This window comes from Mercenaria mercenaria, chromosome 8 (genome assembly GCF_021730395.1).
Source record: "Mercenaria mercenaria strain notata chromosome 8, MADL_Memer_1, whole genome shotgun sequence".
Classification (NCBI taxonomy): Eukaryota; Metazoa; Mollusca; class Bivalvia; order Venerida; family Veneridae; genus Mercenaria; species Mercenaria mercenaria.
Window position 1 is genome coordinate 12,771,853 of NC_069368.1, and position 14,668 is coordinate 12,786,520.

General features: G+C 36.5%; 1 protein-coding gene across 3 annotated transcripts in view; it reads right to left on the reverse strand.

Moving 5' to 3' along the window:
- Window positions 1-14,668, reverse strand: part of LOC123523035 (3-hydroxy-3-methylglutaryl-coenzyme A reductase-like) — a 40,773-nt gene that overhangs the window by 15,697 nt on the left and 10,408 nt on the right. For 2 of the 3 annotated variants that reach the window (XM_053549398.1, XM_053549395.1), the window contains exons 2-7: window positions 8,307-8,484; window positions 8,037-8,148; window positions 5,295-5,382; window positions 3,674-3,864; window positions 3,372-3,478; window positions 1,053-1,175 (exon numbers count right to left, since the gene is read on the reverse strand). In XM_053549398.1, coding sequence (XP_053405373.1) covers window positions 1,053-1,175; window positions 3,372-3,478; window positions 3,674-3,864; window positions 5,295-5,382; window positions 8,037-8,148; window positions 8,307-8,477 — 792 coding nt within the window. In that variant the 5' untranslated portion in view covers window positions 8,478-8,484. Of the gene's footprint in view, window positions 1-1,052; window positions 1,176-3,371; window positions 3,479-3,673; window positions 3,865-5,294; window positions 5,383-8,036; window positions 8,149-8,306; window positions 8,485-13,663; window positions 13,810-14,668 lie in introns of those variants that run through there. The other variant, XM_053549397.1, reaches the window with a different exon arrangement.

The window sequence follows — 14,668 nt, forward strand, 5'->3', positions numbered from 1 at the left end:
TTTCCCTACGGTCAATTATAAAAAAAGTTACAATATAAGTTATTTATAGTAACAACTAAGGGAAGGTAATCTTAAAAAAAAAAAAAAAAAAAAAAAATACAAAAAAAAAAATTGTAAGTCCACACAGAAATCCTTACCAGGTAGAGATTGGTCAAAATACACCTCAAAATTGGATGAAACATGCATGTTGTACTACAGAAAAGTGGTCTCGATTTTTCCCTACGTCTAGTAATGAAAAAGTTACTAATATAAGCTATTTATAGTAACAACAAAGGGAAGTAATTCTAAAGAAGGGAACTGCGCAAGACACTTTGTCTCATGATGGTGTATAATTGTGCCAAGTTACATCAAAATCCCTTTATGCATGAAGAAGATATGCTCCGGACAAAGTTTTCATTCTTGTATCCTTTGACCTCTAAGTGTGACCTTGACCTTAGACCTAGGGACCTGGTTCTTGCGCATGACACTCCGTCTCATGATGGTGAACAATTGTGCCAACTTTCATCAAAATCCCTCCATGCATGTAGAAGATATGCTAACCCTAACCCTAACCTAACCCTAACCCTATTTTTAGTAACAATGACCTTGACCTTCATCCCAGAAACCCCAAAATCAATCCCAAACTACAACTTTATATAAGTTTTCTATACACCAAGTTTCATCATGATAGCTCATTCCTAAGTTAAGTTATTGACCGGAAACCCTTTTTCTATTTTAAGTAACAGTGACCTTGACCTTGACCCAAGAAACCCCAAAATCAATCTCAGCCTTTGTCTTGATATAAGCTACAAACATACCAAGTTTTATTCAAATATCTTTACCGAAACAAAAGTTATTGACAGGAAACACCAGTTTGACGCCGCCGCCCATCCGCCCGCCTGCCCGACCAACATCATACCCCAATCTAATAACTCAGGTTTTCATTGAAAACCTGGTTAATAACCAGAGTTTTTCATTCCTATGCATAAGAACTCAAAACACGGGTTATTCTACGATAAACCACGTATGAGAACTTACTATTTCTTAATTAATAACATATATATATATCTTACCATGATAATTTTAACCCTCTGTATTACAGGGTTAGGTTTTTTCTCCTCATGCTCGAGCCTCAGTTCCTCTGCCATGTGTTTATACTCCTGTACTGAACTTGTCATACTTCTGTTTATTGTTAACTGTAACAGCACATACAACAATATTTTAACCCAGTGGAAATATGCAGTCAAAAGTTACTTTAAATTCACCTTTATAAACATCAACAACAGTATTAACAGTTTTCTCTACCTGAAACTGAAGAGTTGAATTAGCTTAAAGGCTGCCTTTGCTTGTAATGTGGCTGCCACAATTGGTTATAACAAGAGCACCGCCTTGCGGGTGCTGACGCTCATCTGATTTTTTTTGTATAATAGAAATATTGTCCTACCCACGATTTTCTAAGTCTAAAAAGGGCCATCACTCTTGCAAAAAGCAGGATAGAGTTATGTTTCTTGATGTACAGTGTCCACTTATGATGGTGAAAAACTGTCACAAGTTTTAAAGCAATAGCTTTGATAGTTTATGAGAAAAGTTGACTTAAACATAATATTCAACCAAGAAAATGATTTTTCTAAGTCCAAAAGGGGCAATAATTATTGCAAAAAGCAGGATGGAGTTATGTTGCTTGCTGTACAGGGTCAGCTTATGATGGTGAACAAGAGTTGCAAGTTTTAAAGCAATAGCTTTGATAGTTTAAGAGAAAAAGTTGACCTAAACATAAAACTTAACCAAGAAATCTGATATTTTCTAAGTCCAAAAGGGGCCATAAATCTTGCAAAAAGCAGGATGGAGTTATGTTTCTTGCTGTACAGGGTCAGCTTATGATGGTGAACAAGTGTTGCAAGTTTTAAAGGAATAGCTTTGATAGTTTAGGATAAAAGCTGACCTAAACATAAAACTTAACCAGGCAACGCCGACGCAGACGCCGACGCCGACGCCGACGCCGACAACCGCTCAAGTGATGACAATAACTCATTATTTTTTTTCAAAAATTCAGATGAGCTAAAAATTAAATATATTAATAATTATTTCTTGTTAAATACTGTTTTTGAAAATTGTTTTCTCAAAAATTTGTCAAAAAGGCTTAAATCAGGGTTTCATAATCCCATGTCCGGAGCCCGGGAGCTACCAGAAAATTCTGTTGGGCTACTAAATTTTTTCAGAGCATGCCCGCCAGGCTTCCTTGAAACTCCGTATCGCGCAGCCCGGAAATCAATAATTTAGTCTTCAAATATAATATTGATAGTTGTCTATAATCCCCTTGTTTATGGAGAGATACAGGCCCGAGGCTTTAATTATTTTACCACCTACTGTCACAATCGGCAAACAATTAACCGTTTAATCGTACACGCAGGCAAATGTTTACAAAAACATGCGCACGAGATATTTTAGACTGATCCAATAACATCAAAGTTGCTGATCAGTATTGTTCAATCAGTATGCAAACCAGTCTTAAAATTACGTCATTTTACAGCCATCTGCCCAAGTGTACTTTCGGTTTCGCTAACCTCAATATTTATCGAGCGACCAGAAAGAACATATATTGGTTTTGAGGCAGTTTAGTGCTTACACTGACTGTTTATGCTTTTCAATTTAAATACTTGCCTAACATGCAAAAAAATCGACCATGATTTAGCAAAATATCAGAAAGTATACAGAATTTTGGACAAACATAAATTCGGATAAGATAATACACAATGCCAAGAAACTGAGAGACGTTATATATGCGGTTCTAGTTCGTTTATTAAACTAGAAATTATAAGATGTTTTGAATCAGACGGAATTATTATGACAACTTTAAATAATTTTGAGATAAATTACAATTCATACAGCTCTAAGGAATTTGCAAGTATACCAATAAATTTGCAGATTTCTGAAACCCTGCTTAAATACTGATTAACATAGAGAAAGTTTTAAGAATCCATTATTTTTGATTACCTCCCTTTATTACAACAACTGCACAAGTTCATGAGTTGCAATGAAAACCATGTAACTACGTATAACATCTCTTTTGACAGCTGTGTCATCTATTTTTAACATAAAATTTTTGGCCTTGTGGAACTTTAACTCTTTTTGTTCTGTCTTCACCCTAACACAATTATTGGCCATATTGTGACTTTTGACCTTTTAACGGTGGAGGGAAACCCCACATTCCCTTCAAAGCATTATATCAACAGCTGGCACCTGGTTAGAACCACTGATGTTCCATATTCCAGCTGAGATTTCAAACCCATAGAGGTCACAGACAAGTGATTCGAAGCAAGAGACCATAACCACATGGCCACAAAGGCCCCTTAATTAAATCTAATTGTGACAATGATAAATACTGTTCTTACCTCTAGCACAAGAGCGAGACATGCTGGATAGAAAGTCATGAAGGCAACATAATTAGAAATCACTGAAAGACATCCAAAACTGCACATTGTACCCAGCTGCTGTACACCTGAAAAACAGTCATGAAATTGAAAAAATGCAAGATACAACATTTTGGTTAAGGAAAAAATTACAAAATATGCCGAAATCTCAATTTTACAGACGGAACTTTTTTTTTCAGTATGTTTCCAATGCTTTATTTGTGGCTTGAATCTCAAATTATCCAGACAGAACCTTTACCTATATTAAGAAAAAAAACTCTTACCTGAAATGGTTCCAAGCCCTATAGCCAATGTTTCTACAATGGCATCAAGTGTGATAGCCGGGCCCAGCAACTCCATTCCTTTACCTATATTGGCCTGTATTTCTTCTCGACTAGTAGAACTCAACGCAAACACTGCCAGCGCACTTGCTTTTGACAGATCAATAAGGAACAAGAAAAATGGTAATGCCTCACTGAAAGTAAATATCATCATTTGCAGTTTTGTTATTTTTTTTTTACATTAATAGGAACTGGAAGACAATTGTCCAGCAATAAAAATCCCCTACCAGAGAAGGCATTTGCCATATTAGCTGCCGTAAGAAGCAGGTTCTTTCATATTGAAATTAAACTAAAGGACCAGCATATTCTCCAAAAACCCACCATCTATAAACTAGTTTTCACAACAAAGTCTTTTGTACCTTAAAAGTTAATGGTCAGAGACCACTAATTAAACAAAGTACAGGGAACTTACTGGAGTAAGGTAATCATATACCTGGGTATAAGGTAATCATATACCTGTGAATAAGTTAATCATATACCTGGGAATAAGGTAATCATATACCTGGGAATAAGGTAATCATATACCTGGGAATAAGGTAATCATATACCTGGGAATAAGGTAATCATATACCTGTGAATAAGGTAATCATATACCTAAAAGTAAGGTAAACATATACCTGTGAATAAGGTAATCATATACCTAAAAGTAAGGTAATCATATACCTGTGAATAAGGTAATCATATACCTGGGAATAAGGTAATCATATACCTGTGAATAAGGTAATCATATACCTAAAAGTAAGGTAATCATATACCTGAGAATAAGGTAATGTAGTCAGTTCTGATTGGTCAGTCATGTAAACAAACCCAATAAGTAATTTGTTTTTTAAATTGAATCTTGTTAGTGCTATTAGAGTACTTTATTATACATTCTGACAATATTTGCTACATCTGATGTGTATGGAAAATAGTTTCATGAAACAGTTTTCTGTTTGATTTAAACAGGGGGTTATATTATTCACACGAAAAACGCTCAAATAAAGTATCTTTAATCAAACTCATGCCAACTATATCTTTTGTGACTAAAAAATGGTTAGAAATATGGATGAACAGACAGACAAATAAGTCCTTGTACTTTTAAAGTTATCACAGAATCCACTTTGTGCCAAAGACTAACAGAAGCAAACCACAAGTATCCTCCTGTACAAGACTAATTAAACAACCATAAATGCATCAAGCAGGGATTTTTCTTCAAACACAAAATCAACATTTGTCATCTCATGTACTTGTTCATCTAAAGTTTACACGAAAGATAAAATTCAAAACAATCTAAAAGCAAACTGCATTTAATTACAGTCCTGTTTCGAAAATTTAACACAAGTATATGTAAATATATATTCAGGTAATTCGTCACTGGCAAATATCAAACAGACAGTACAGGAAAACTCAATTTACATGGTCACAAAATGCTCTTTTTAAATAAAGAAAGCAACCTTGACAATCTGTCCGTCAGTCCCATTGTCCATCAATCTTTTGGGGTTGGGTTTAAAGTTGCACCAACACAATTATAGGTCATATGGCGACTTTCCAACGTCTGTCAAGACAGATGATATAATAAACTTACTATAATCCTGATATGGTGTTTCCAAACATCTTCACAAATGCTATACAGAACACAAAACTTGAAAATATTGTGAATACACCAGAAATACCTGTAAATGAGAACAAAAGTAAACTAGAAAATGCTTTTGTAAAAAAGCGCATGTCTCCCCAAATGCAAAGTCCTATAGGCAAGAAGTCAATAGGGGTCAGGAGCGAAAGTCAAAGAGACACTGATGGTTGGCTGCAATAGGGATCATCTACTTGGCATGTCCAGTCATCCCGCTAAATTTCAACACTCTTGGCCTAGTGGTTCTCAAGTCACTGTTCAGGCTTCTGTGACCTTGACCTTTGATCAAGTGACCTCAAAATAAATAGGGGTCATCTACTCTGCATGTCCAATCATCCTATTAAGTTTCAACATTGTAGGTCAAGTGGTTCTCAAGTTATTTCCAAAAAAATGATTTTACATAAACAGGCCACTGTGACCTTGAACTTTAATTGACTGACCCCAAAATCAATAGGGGTCATCTACTCTGCATGTTCAATCATCCTATGAAGTTTCAAGATTCTGGGTCAAGTGGTTCTCAAGTTATTGATCGGAACTGGTTATCAATGTTCAGGCCCCTGTGACCTTGACCTCTAACAGAGGGATCCCAAAAACAATAGGGGTCATCTACTCTGCATGAACAATCATCCTATGAAGTTTCAACATTCTGGGTCAAGAGGTTTTCAAGTTATTGATTGGAAATGGTTTTCCATGTTCAGGCCCCTGTGGCCTTGACCTTTAACAGAGTGATCCCAAAATCGTTAGGGGTCATCTACTCTGCATGACCAATCATCCTATGAAGTTTCATCATTCTGGGTCAAGTGGTTCTCAAGTTACTGACCGGAAATGGTTTTCAATGTTCAGGCCCCTGTGACCTTGACCTTTCACAGAGTGACCCCAAAATTGTTAGGGGTCATCTACTCTGCATGACCAATCATCCTATTAAGTTTCAACATTCTGGGTGAAGTGGTTCTCAAGTTACTGACTGGAAATGGTTTTCAATGTTCAGGCCCCTGTGACCTTGACCTTTAATGGAGTGACCCCAAAATCAATAGGGGTCATCTACTTTGCATGTACAATCATCATATGAAGTTTCAACATTCTGCGTCAAGTGGTTCTTTAGTTATTGACCAGAAATGGTTTACCATGTTCAGGCCCCTGTGACCTTGACCTTTGATGGAGTGACCCCAAAATCAATAGGGGTCATCTACTCTTTATGACCAATCATCCTATGAAGTTTCAACATTCTGGGTGAAGTGGTTCTCAAGTTACTGACTGGAAATGGTTTTCAATGTTCAGGCCCCTGTGACCTTGACCTTTCATGGAGTGACCCCAAAATCGTTAGGGGTCATCTACTTTGCATGTACAATCATCCTATGAAGTTTCAACATTCTGCGTCAAGTGGTTCTCTAGTTACTGACCAGAAATGGTTTTCAATGTTCAGGCCCCTGTGACCTTGACCTTTCAAAGAGTGACCCCAAAATCAATAGGGGTCATCTACTCTTTATGACCAATCATCCTATGAAGTTTCAACATTCTGGGTGAAGTGGTTCTCAAGTTACTGACTGGAAATGGTTTTCAATGTTCAGGCCCCTGTGACCTTGACCTTTAATGGAGTGACCCCAAAATCGATAGGGGTCATCTACTTTGCATGTACAATCATCCTATGAAGTTTCAACATTCTGCGTCAAGTGGTTCTCTAGTTATTGAACAGAAATGGTTTTCCATGTTCAGGCCCCTGTGACCTTGACCTTTCAAAGAGTGACCCCAAAATCAATAGGGGTCATCTACTCTTTATGACCAATCATCCTATGAAGTTTCAACATTCTGGGTCAAGTGGTTCTCTAGTTATTGATCGGAAATGGTTTTCAATGTACAGGCCCCTGTGACCTTGACCTTTGACAGAGTGACCCCAAAATCGATAGGGTTCATCTACTCTTCATGACCAATCATCCTATGAAGTTTCAACATTCTGGGTCAAGTGGTTCTCTAGTTATTGATCGGAAATGGTTTACAATGTTCAGGCCCCTGTGACCTTGACCTTAGACAGAGTGACCCCAAAAACAATAGGGGTCGTCTACTCCAGCAGCCCTACAACCCTATAAAGTTTGAAGGTTCTAGGTCAAATGGTTCTCCAGTTATTGCTCGGAAATGAAGTGTGACGTACGGACGGACAGGGCAAAAACAATATGTCTCCTGGGGGAGACATAATTAATTGTAGTGATACATCTTATTTCTCAAATCGTCATATGTACAAAGCGATTACACAAATACAAATACTGCCCACTTTTGTGAATTTCTTATTGCGAAAATTTTTTTTGTAAAAAATCAATTAATGTACATGTTTGCTTTTCAAGTGTAACAGGATAAAAAATCATATATGCATAAAAAGCAGGACACATTTAAGTAGCCTGTGCAACTAGCGCAGAAAGTTTGAAAATCTGTATCTACATGGAGTCGGACATAAAAATTTACACAAGACAAAGTAATTTTGTTTCAGGTTTTTTTTTTCTGGTATGCTTTAATGTCACACAAACACAATTATTGGACATATGACAACTTTCCAACCTTTGCTGATGGACCTTTACTGATGTAGAGAGACTTCAAGTGCTCATCCGCTGAAGAAGTCTCAAGGTTACAAACAATATAATCTAAAGGTCAGTGATGCCTCTATGTACAAGGGAAAAAGAAATTTAAATTATATTCAATCTACTTTACCTAGAAGGTGTTTAGCACCAATTCTACGCAGATTTCTGAACTGCATGTAGATATAAACTAATGCAACACATCTTGCAAAGGACAATACTATCACATCAGACCTGCTCAATTTCTGAAATTAAAAAGTTAACTGGTTACATATAATGAATAACAGATAATGTTTTTATTATTCTCCTGCTTAACAACAGCTAATGCATTGAGATTTTTAACAAAACATCTAAATTAAAAATGTCTTTGAGAGGTGTTATGTTTTAACAGTTATTATTTCACCTGAGCTTTGGCACATTCGTAATTCCATCCACAAACTTTATCATTATCAACATGTACAGTAGTTCCCATTGATATCAAGCTGGAGATAACAGTCACCGTGGCAACCACCACTTCTAGTGGGTGAGAGGCACAGAACTCTCCATGTACCCGAAATAATGATCTCATCATCATTATATTTCTGAAAAGTAAATAAATAGACATTAGTTCCTTTGTCCAATTAAGTGTGAAAATGGACTTTCAAAGAAGGCCACTTGAGGTTTTTCTAAGTTTTCTTCTCTTAATTTTCTTTTAAATTACAAACTATAAACTGGTGCTAGCTATTCTAAAATTTGTAAGTATTTCTTTTCTGAATAAAAACAGCCTGTATCTGGCTAAAAACAAGGAGCTGAGCTTTTAAACCCAGAGGTATGACCAAAGATATTGGTCTTTAAGGTTGTTTGTGTCAAGTCTTTTTAAACTACCCCTCTGGTGGATTTTTGTTTTAGTTTTTACATGCCACATATACCTTGGTTTATCATATACAATATACCAAACCATTCATAATAAGCAGAAGAAACTTTCAAGACAGGTTATATTTTATTGAACATCACATTTTGTCCTATATCACATTGACTGTTCATGTTCTATTTTGTAGAAGATATCTAGCTTCTTTTTCAAAAGTATTTTGTCATTACTTTTATGATTATTGTGTCTAACATATTTCTCCAGGTACTCTGGGAATTGAAAGTGTTACAAACAATGTACAGTTAAAACAAGAGGGTCATGATGACCCTGAATCGCTCACCTGAGTAATATGAGCCACATGTTTAAAATGGCAAACTGATGCTAAAATATTTCACAGTAGGTCAGTAGGTCATATTCATGATCACTGAAAGCCAGTTTTAAGATCAGTGTGCAAAACCGTACATGTCATCAAAATTTCAAGGCTGTACCTTAAAAAAACAAGAAAGTAGGTCAAGGTCACATTCAGGTGACCCCTAATCACTTGGGGTCATCAGGTAATTATAATTAAACAGTCTAGGAATTATGATCTGATAATTTTTGAAGTATTTATCCCTATATAACTCATATAAAAAGTGACCCCCTGGGTGGGGCCTCTTTTCACTCCAGGGGAATAATTTGAACAATCTTGTTAAACATCCACTAGGCAATGCTACACACCAAATATCAAAGGTCTAGGCCTTGAACTTTCAGACAAGAAGATTTTTTCCCCTATGTAAGTCTATGATAAAGTTGGGACCCCCAGAGAAGGGCCTCTTTTCACCCCAGGGGCAAAATTTAAACAATTTTGGCAGAGGACCTCAAGGCAATGCTACATACCAAATATCAAAGGCCTAGGTCTTATGCTTTTAGACAAGAAGATTTTTAAAGTTTTTCCCTATGTAAGTCTATGTAAAACTTGGGACCCCCAGGGCGGGGCCTCTTTTCCCTCCAGGGGCATAATTTGAAGAATCTTTATAGAGGACCATTAGATGATGTCACACGCCAAATATCAAAATGCCTTGCGGTTTTGGACAAGAAGATTTTTAAAAGTTTTTCCTTTCAGTTGCCATGGCAACCAGAGTTCTGCACGGAAGCCAATTCTTTGAATAATTTTGGAAGGGGACCACCCAAGGATCATTCCTGAGAAGTTTGATGTAATTCTGTCCAGTGGTATTCAAGAAGATTGTTTTAGAAAATGTTAATGGACGGATGACACACGACGGACATTGAGCGGTCAAATAAGCTCACCATGAGCCTTTGGCTCAGGCAGGATTCTCACAAGCAATTTCAAGTTGCAGTCCTGGGACTCGCAAAGCTGAAAAAGTTGCAGTCCCAACTAGACTGACGGAAAGATTTTTAATGTTTCGTCAAAACATAGGCGTCTATTGTACTGTCAAATTAAGTGTAGACCAATAGACATTTTGTAATCATAAGTCTTCACCAGAAGGTGAACAATGCAATCAAAAATGAATGTAGGACAAAATCACCCCAGGATAAACTCCATCCCCCACCCCCCCACACACACTACTGTTTCTGATCTACCTGGACATAATCCCCTACCTTTATTTTAATACAAATCATGAAAACATTTGGTCTTAAATACAACAAGAATGTGCAGTATGTCTATGATCAACATAATGCTTCTTCAGTAACATTGGCAATTTTGCAGAAAAAAATAATCACGTTAAGACCGCATCGACAGCATCTTAAAATTACTTGGACATTCATAATTAAGCCTAATTATCACTTTTTCTAAAAATTTCTTTAATTCTGCCTGGTAATTATTACATGAGAAAACAATCGGAGTTACTTCAAACGCTTTGTAATAGTTTGTTTACAATCAAAGGTTGTCATTTGTGCATATGCAATCACGCCGACAATCACATGTAATCGAGTTCGCCAGTCTCACAGTGTAGTGGAAACGGGCAACGCTGATTGGCTATACGCGGATATCAGTGACAAGCGAGTAACTCTGCCCACATATTTTGCTCTCGAGTCAAACCTTGTGTATTTGTAGGTTTATGTTATCAATTTAGTGCGTCAGGGGACTCCCAAGCTGCAATAAATACGTGTATACCGGGACCAATTATGCGTACAGGGACGCCGATTTCGGCGTTTCCAAGAACCCTGGCTCAGGTGAGCTAAAAACGCAAAAAGTGCAAAATGGACGTGAAAGTAGAGCTGTCAAAATAACCAAAACCTGAAATATTTCAAAAAATATATCAGTTTTCATTTCCTGGAGTACCTAGGTAAATATGTAAAACACACAACAGAAAAATTTTGAGAAAAGATATATTTGAAAAAAAAAGTTTGATATTTTCTACAAAACAGAATGTGAAAATATTTTCTTACTCAGATAAAGGCCTCTTTCAAGTACTGATACATTTTGGCCATCATGTTTGAGGGGTTAAAAAAGTGAAAGACTATTAGGTTTCCCAAAATACTAAGTCCACCTTGTACTCCCTGACAGTTGGTGATAAAAAAAAGGTGCAACTAGAATGTGTCTGTAGGACACAGGGTGTGCCCCCATTGTAGTCCAAATAATTGTACTCGAGAGTTGAATATCGTTATATTATTTTGACTTGTCGATATCCACCTCCGAGTACAAACCAGAAAAGGTAAAGAATGTGGTAGCACTGTCCTCTTCTTTGCGTAAGTAACACCCAATGGAATCCATTGGGCGGGAATTATGTTAAAATAATGCAACGGATAAAAAAAAGAAATACATACACAGAAAGCCTGTAATTTTTCCTTTTCAATGATGTATATATTACCGAGATTTCTTGAGAAAAATTCAAACTATGGCAGTTAAAAAATTGCCAAGGTTTAACACGAGTGTACTACATATTGGAAAATGGCCGATCACCGGTAAACACATTACTACATGAAGCGTTTTCATTGGTCACGCCTCCGACCGCCATTACATGAAGACGATTGAAACCTTAGAGGTTTAAATTTTTTACAACAGAAATTCTTGATAAATATGTCCTGTTCTTATGTTTTTTATTTACTATTTATGATTTAAAACAACAGGTAAGCAGTTAGGTCTAAAGAAAAATCGTGACTACTGATAAATCATATTTTCAATTGACCACAGTTTCCACCACAGTTTTGATTGTTTAGGCTGAGACCTCTAGGTAGACAACGTAAAATATCCAAATGTAAAATCGATCTGCCCGAGGTCTCATTATTTAGACTAGCCCCCATTGGTACATTTGTCACAAATAAGGGGCAATAATTTGAATGTTTGCAGTGTTAATGGGGTTAAGCCTAAACAAACATTTTATGAAAAGGATTCATTATTCTAGGCCATATATTTTTGAGATATGAGCATCACAAACAAAAAATCCACTACTTTGGCTATTTCAAGAGCCAGAACGTTGTAATAAGCACAAAGATTATAAAGATGAATGCAAAGTGTGAAAGGTCACATCATGATAAAGACTCAAGCAAGGTTTCACTAATTTACATAAATTTGATTAAATACTTTTTGAGCTAGGCACATAATTAGGTGTTTACATGATCCTTAAGTTGAAGGTGAAGATCATAATATGAAGGTTTAGGTCATCTTACTGTCACTTAGCTACACTGCAGATATGCATTAAACCACTGTTAGCAACTTATTAATGATTACCAGTATTATATATTGATTTTTTTTTTAAAGCAAAGAATATTAGGTGTGATTTCATCAACTCCCACAAATGCGGATACAAAAGGTCTAATTTTAAGTTTTTTTTAATTTCAGGGCCCCTTAAGGTTCATGTAAAGTGTTTGGAGACCACCCCTCGGGTGAATTTTGATTTTGGAAATTTATTCTTCGAAGACCGTTTCTATTTATTATAAATACACTGAATTGTTAAGAGGAAGTAGGGAATACATCATACAAAGGTAAGCTTCTTTGAGAATAAGTATTTTGTCTAAAATTACAGGTACTTCGACCTTCACGGTTCTATTTTGTAGAAAATATCAAACTTTTTTTTCAAAAGTATTTTTTCATTAAATACGTTTTGTTTGTGTCTGTATCATATTTATCTAGGTACTCCTAGTATTGAAATACAGTTAACTTACATATTTTCTGAAATATAGGAGTACTTTGTCATTTTGATAGCTCTACTTCCACTTTTGTTTTGTAATTTTGGCAACTTTTTGAAATGTAGATGTATTGTAGCAATTTTAACACTGGGAGTACCTGGAGAAATATGTTAGGCACACAATAAGTAAAGACCTAATGTCAAAATATTTTTGAAAAAGAAGTTTGATAATTTTTACAAAACAGAATGTGGACAAGCAAAGTACATGTCATATAAGAGAAATATTATTGTACCGAACAAAACAACCTCTCTTGAATGACACGTCTACTCTTTCTGAACAGTTTAGTATACAATGTATGAAAAACAAAGGCCTATGAGGTCTCAAAACATGAAACAAAAATTCACTTGAGGGACAGTCTCAAACACTTTACATGAACCTTAAAAAGTCAGGTCGTTTTTATAAATCTTTTCTTTTCGTAGTGTCACCAGAAAAGTGATAAGCTGAAATATGTTTTGATGTGCAGATTAGATGCGTAAAATATCGCCAAAAACTGAGATTCACTGCCGAGTTCATCTTGCAAACCAGCATAGTTCCCAGTTCGTGTTTTAATAGTTTCAGAAGTAGCCCTTTTCTGTGTGATAATCAACCAAAGAACAATAAACTGGGAACTGTCAACTGTTCAAAAGAATTACCATGTGGCTAAGTGCAACGAACCTTTCAAACATAAATTTTATATAATTACGCATGTATCCGAAAAGAAAATTATCCAAACTCGAAGACACAACAACAGTTCTCAGCATCAAACATGTATGAAACAATATATATTTCTTGCTAATACTTACACAGAATAACACTATAAATTGTCCTAAACAGGCAAACAACTATGATTTTCACATATTACTTCACTATTTGAGATAATTTCGTCAATGACAGCCGGGGCAGTTACATCACGTATCCGAGGATACATATGATACATGTGTAAACGTAAAATTTCGCTTTTTCTAATCGATCAAGTAATTTTACAGTCAACTCGTCCCCTAGTCAACTCGTACCCCAATCAACTGTTACCCTTTTCGATCATTTCGTCCTCTTGGCGATTTCAAATTGGTACATTTTCCCTCATTTTTTTACCTCTCCTTTTTATGCCCCCGATGGGAGGCATATAGTTTTTGAACCGTCTGTCCGTCTGTCGGTCTGTCAGTCTGTCCGCAATTTTCGTGTCCGGTCCATATCTGTCATCGATGGATGGATTTTCAAATAACTTGGCATGAATGTGTACCACAGTAAGACGACGTGTCGCGCGCAAGACCCAGGTCCGTAGCTCAAAGGTCAAGGTCACACTTAGACATTAAAGGATAGTGCATTGATGGGCGTGTCCGGTCCATATCTTTGTCATCGATGGATGGATTTTCAAATAACTTGGCATGAATGTGTACCACAATAAGACGACATGTCACGCGCAAGACCCAGGTCGGTTGCTCAAATGTCAAGGTCACACTTAGACATTAAAGGATAGTGCATTGATGGGCGTGTCCGGTCCATATCTTTGTCATCGATGGATAGATTTTCAAATAACTTGGCATGAATGTGTACCACAGTAAGACGATGTGTCGCGCGCAAGACCCAGGTCCGTAGCTCAAAGGTCAAGGTCACACTTAGACGTTAAAGGTCATTTTTCATGATAGTGCATTGATGGGCGTGTCCGGTCCATATCTTTGCCATTCATGCATGGATTTTAAAATAACTACGCATGAATGTGTGACACAGTAAGACGACGTGTCGCGCGCAAGACCCAGCTCCGTAAGTCAAAGGTCCAAAACTCTAACATCGGCCATAACTACTCATTC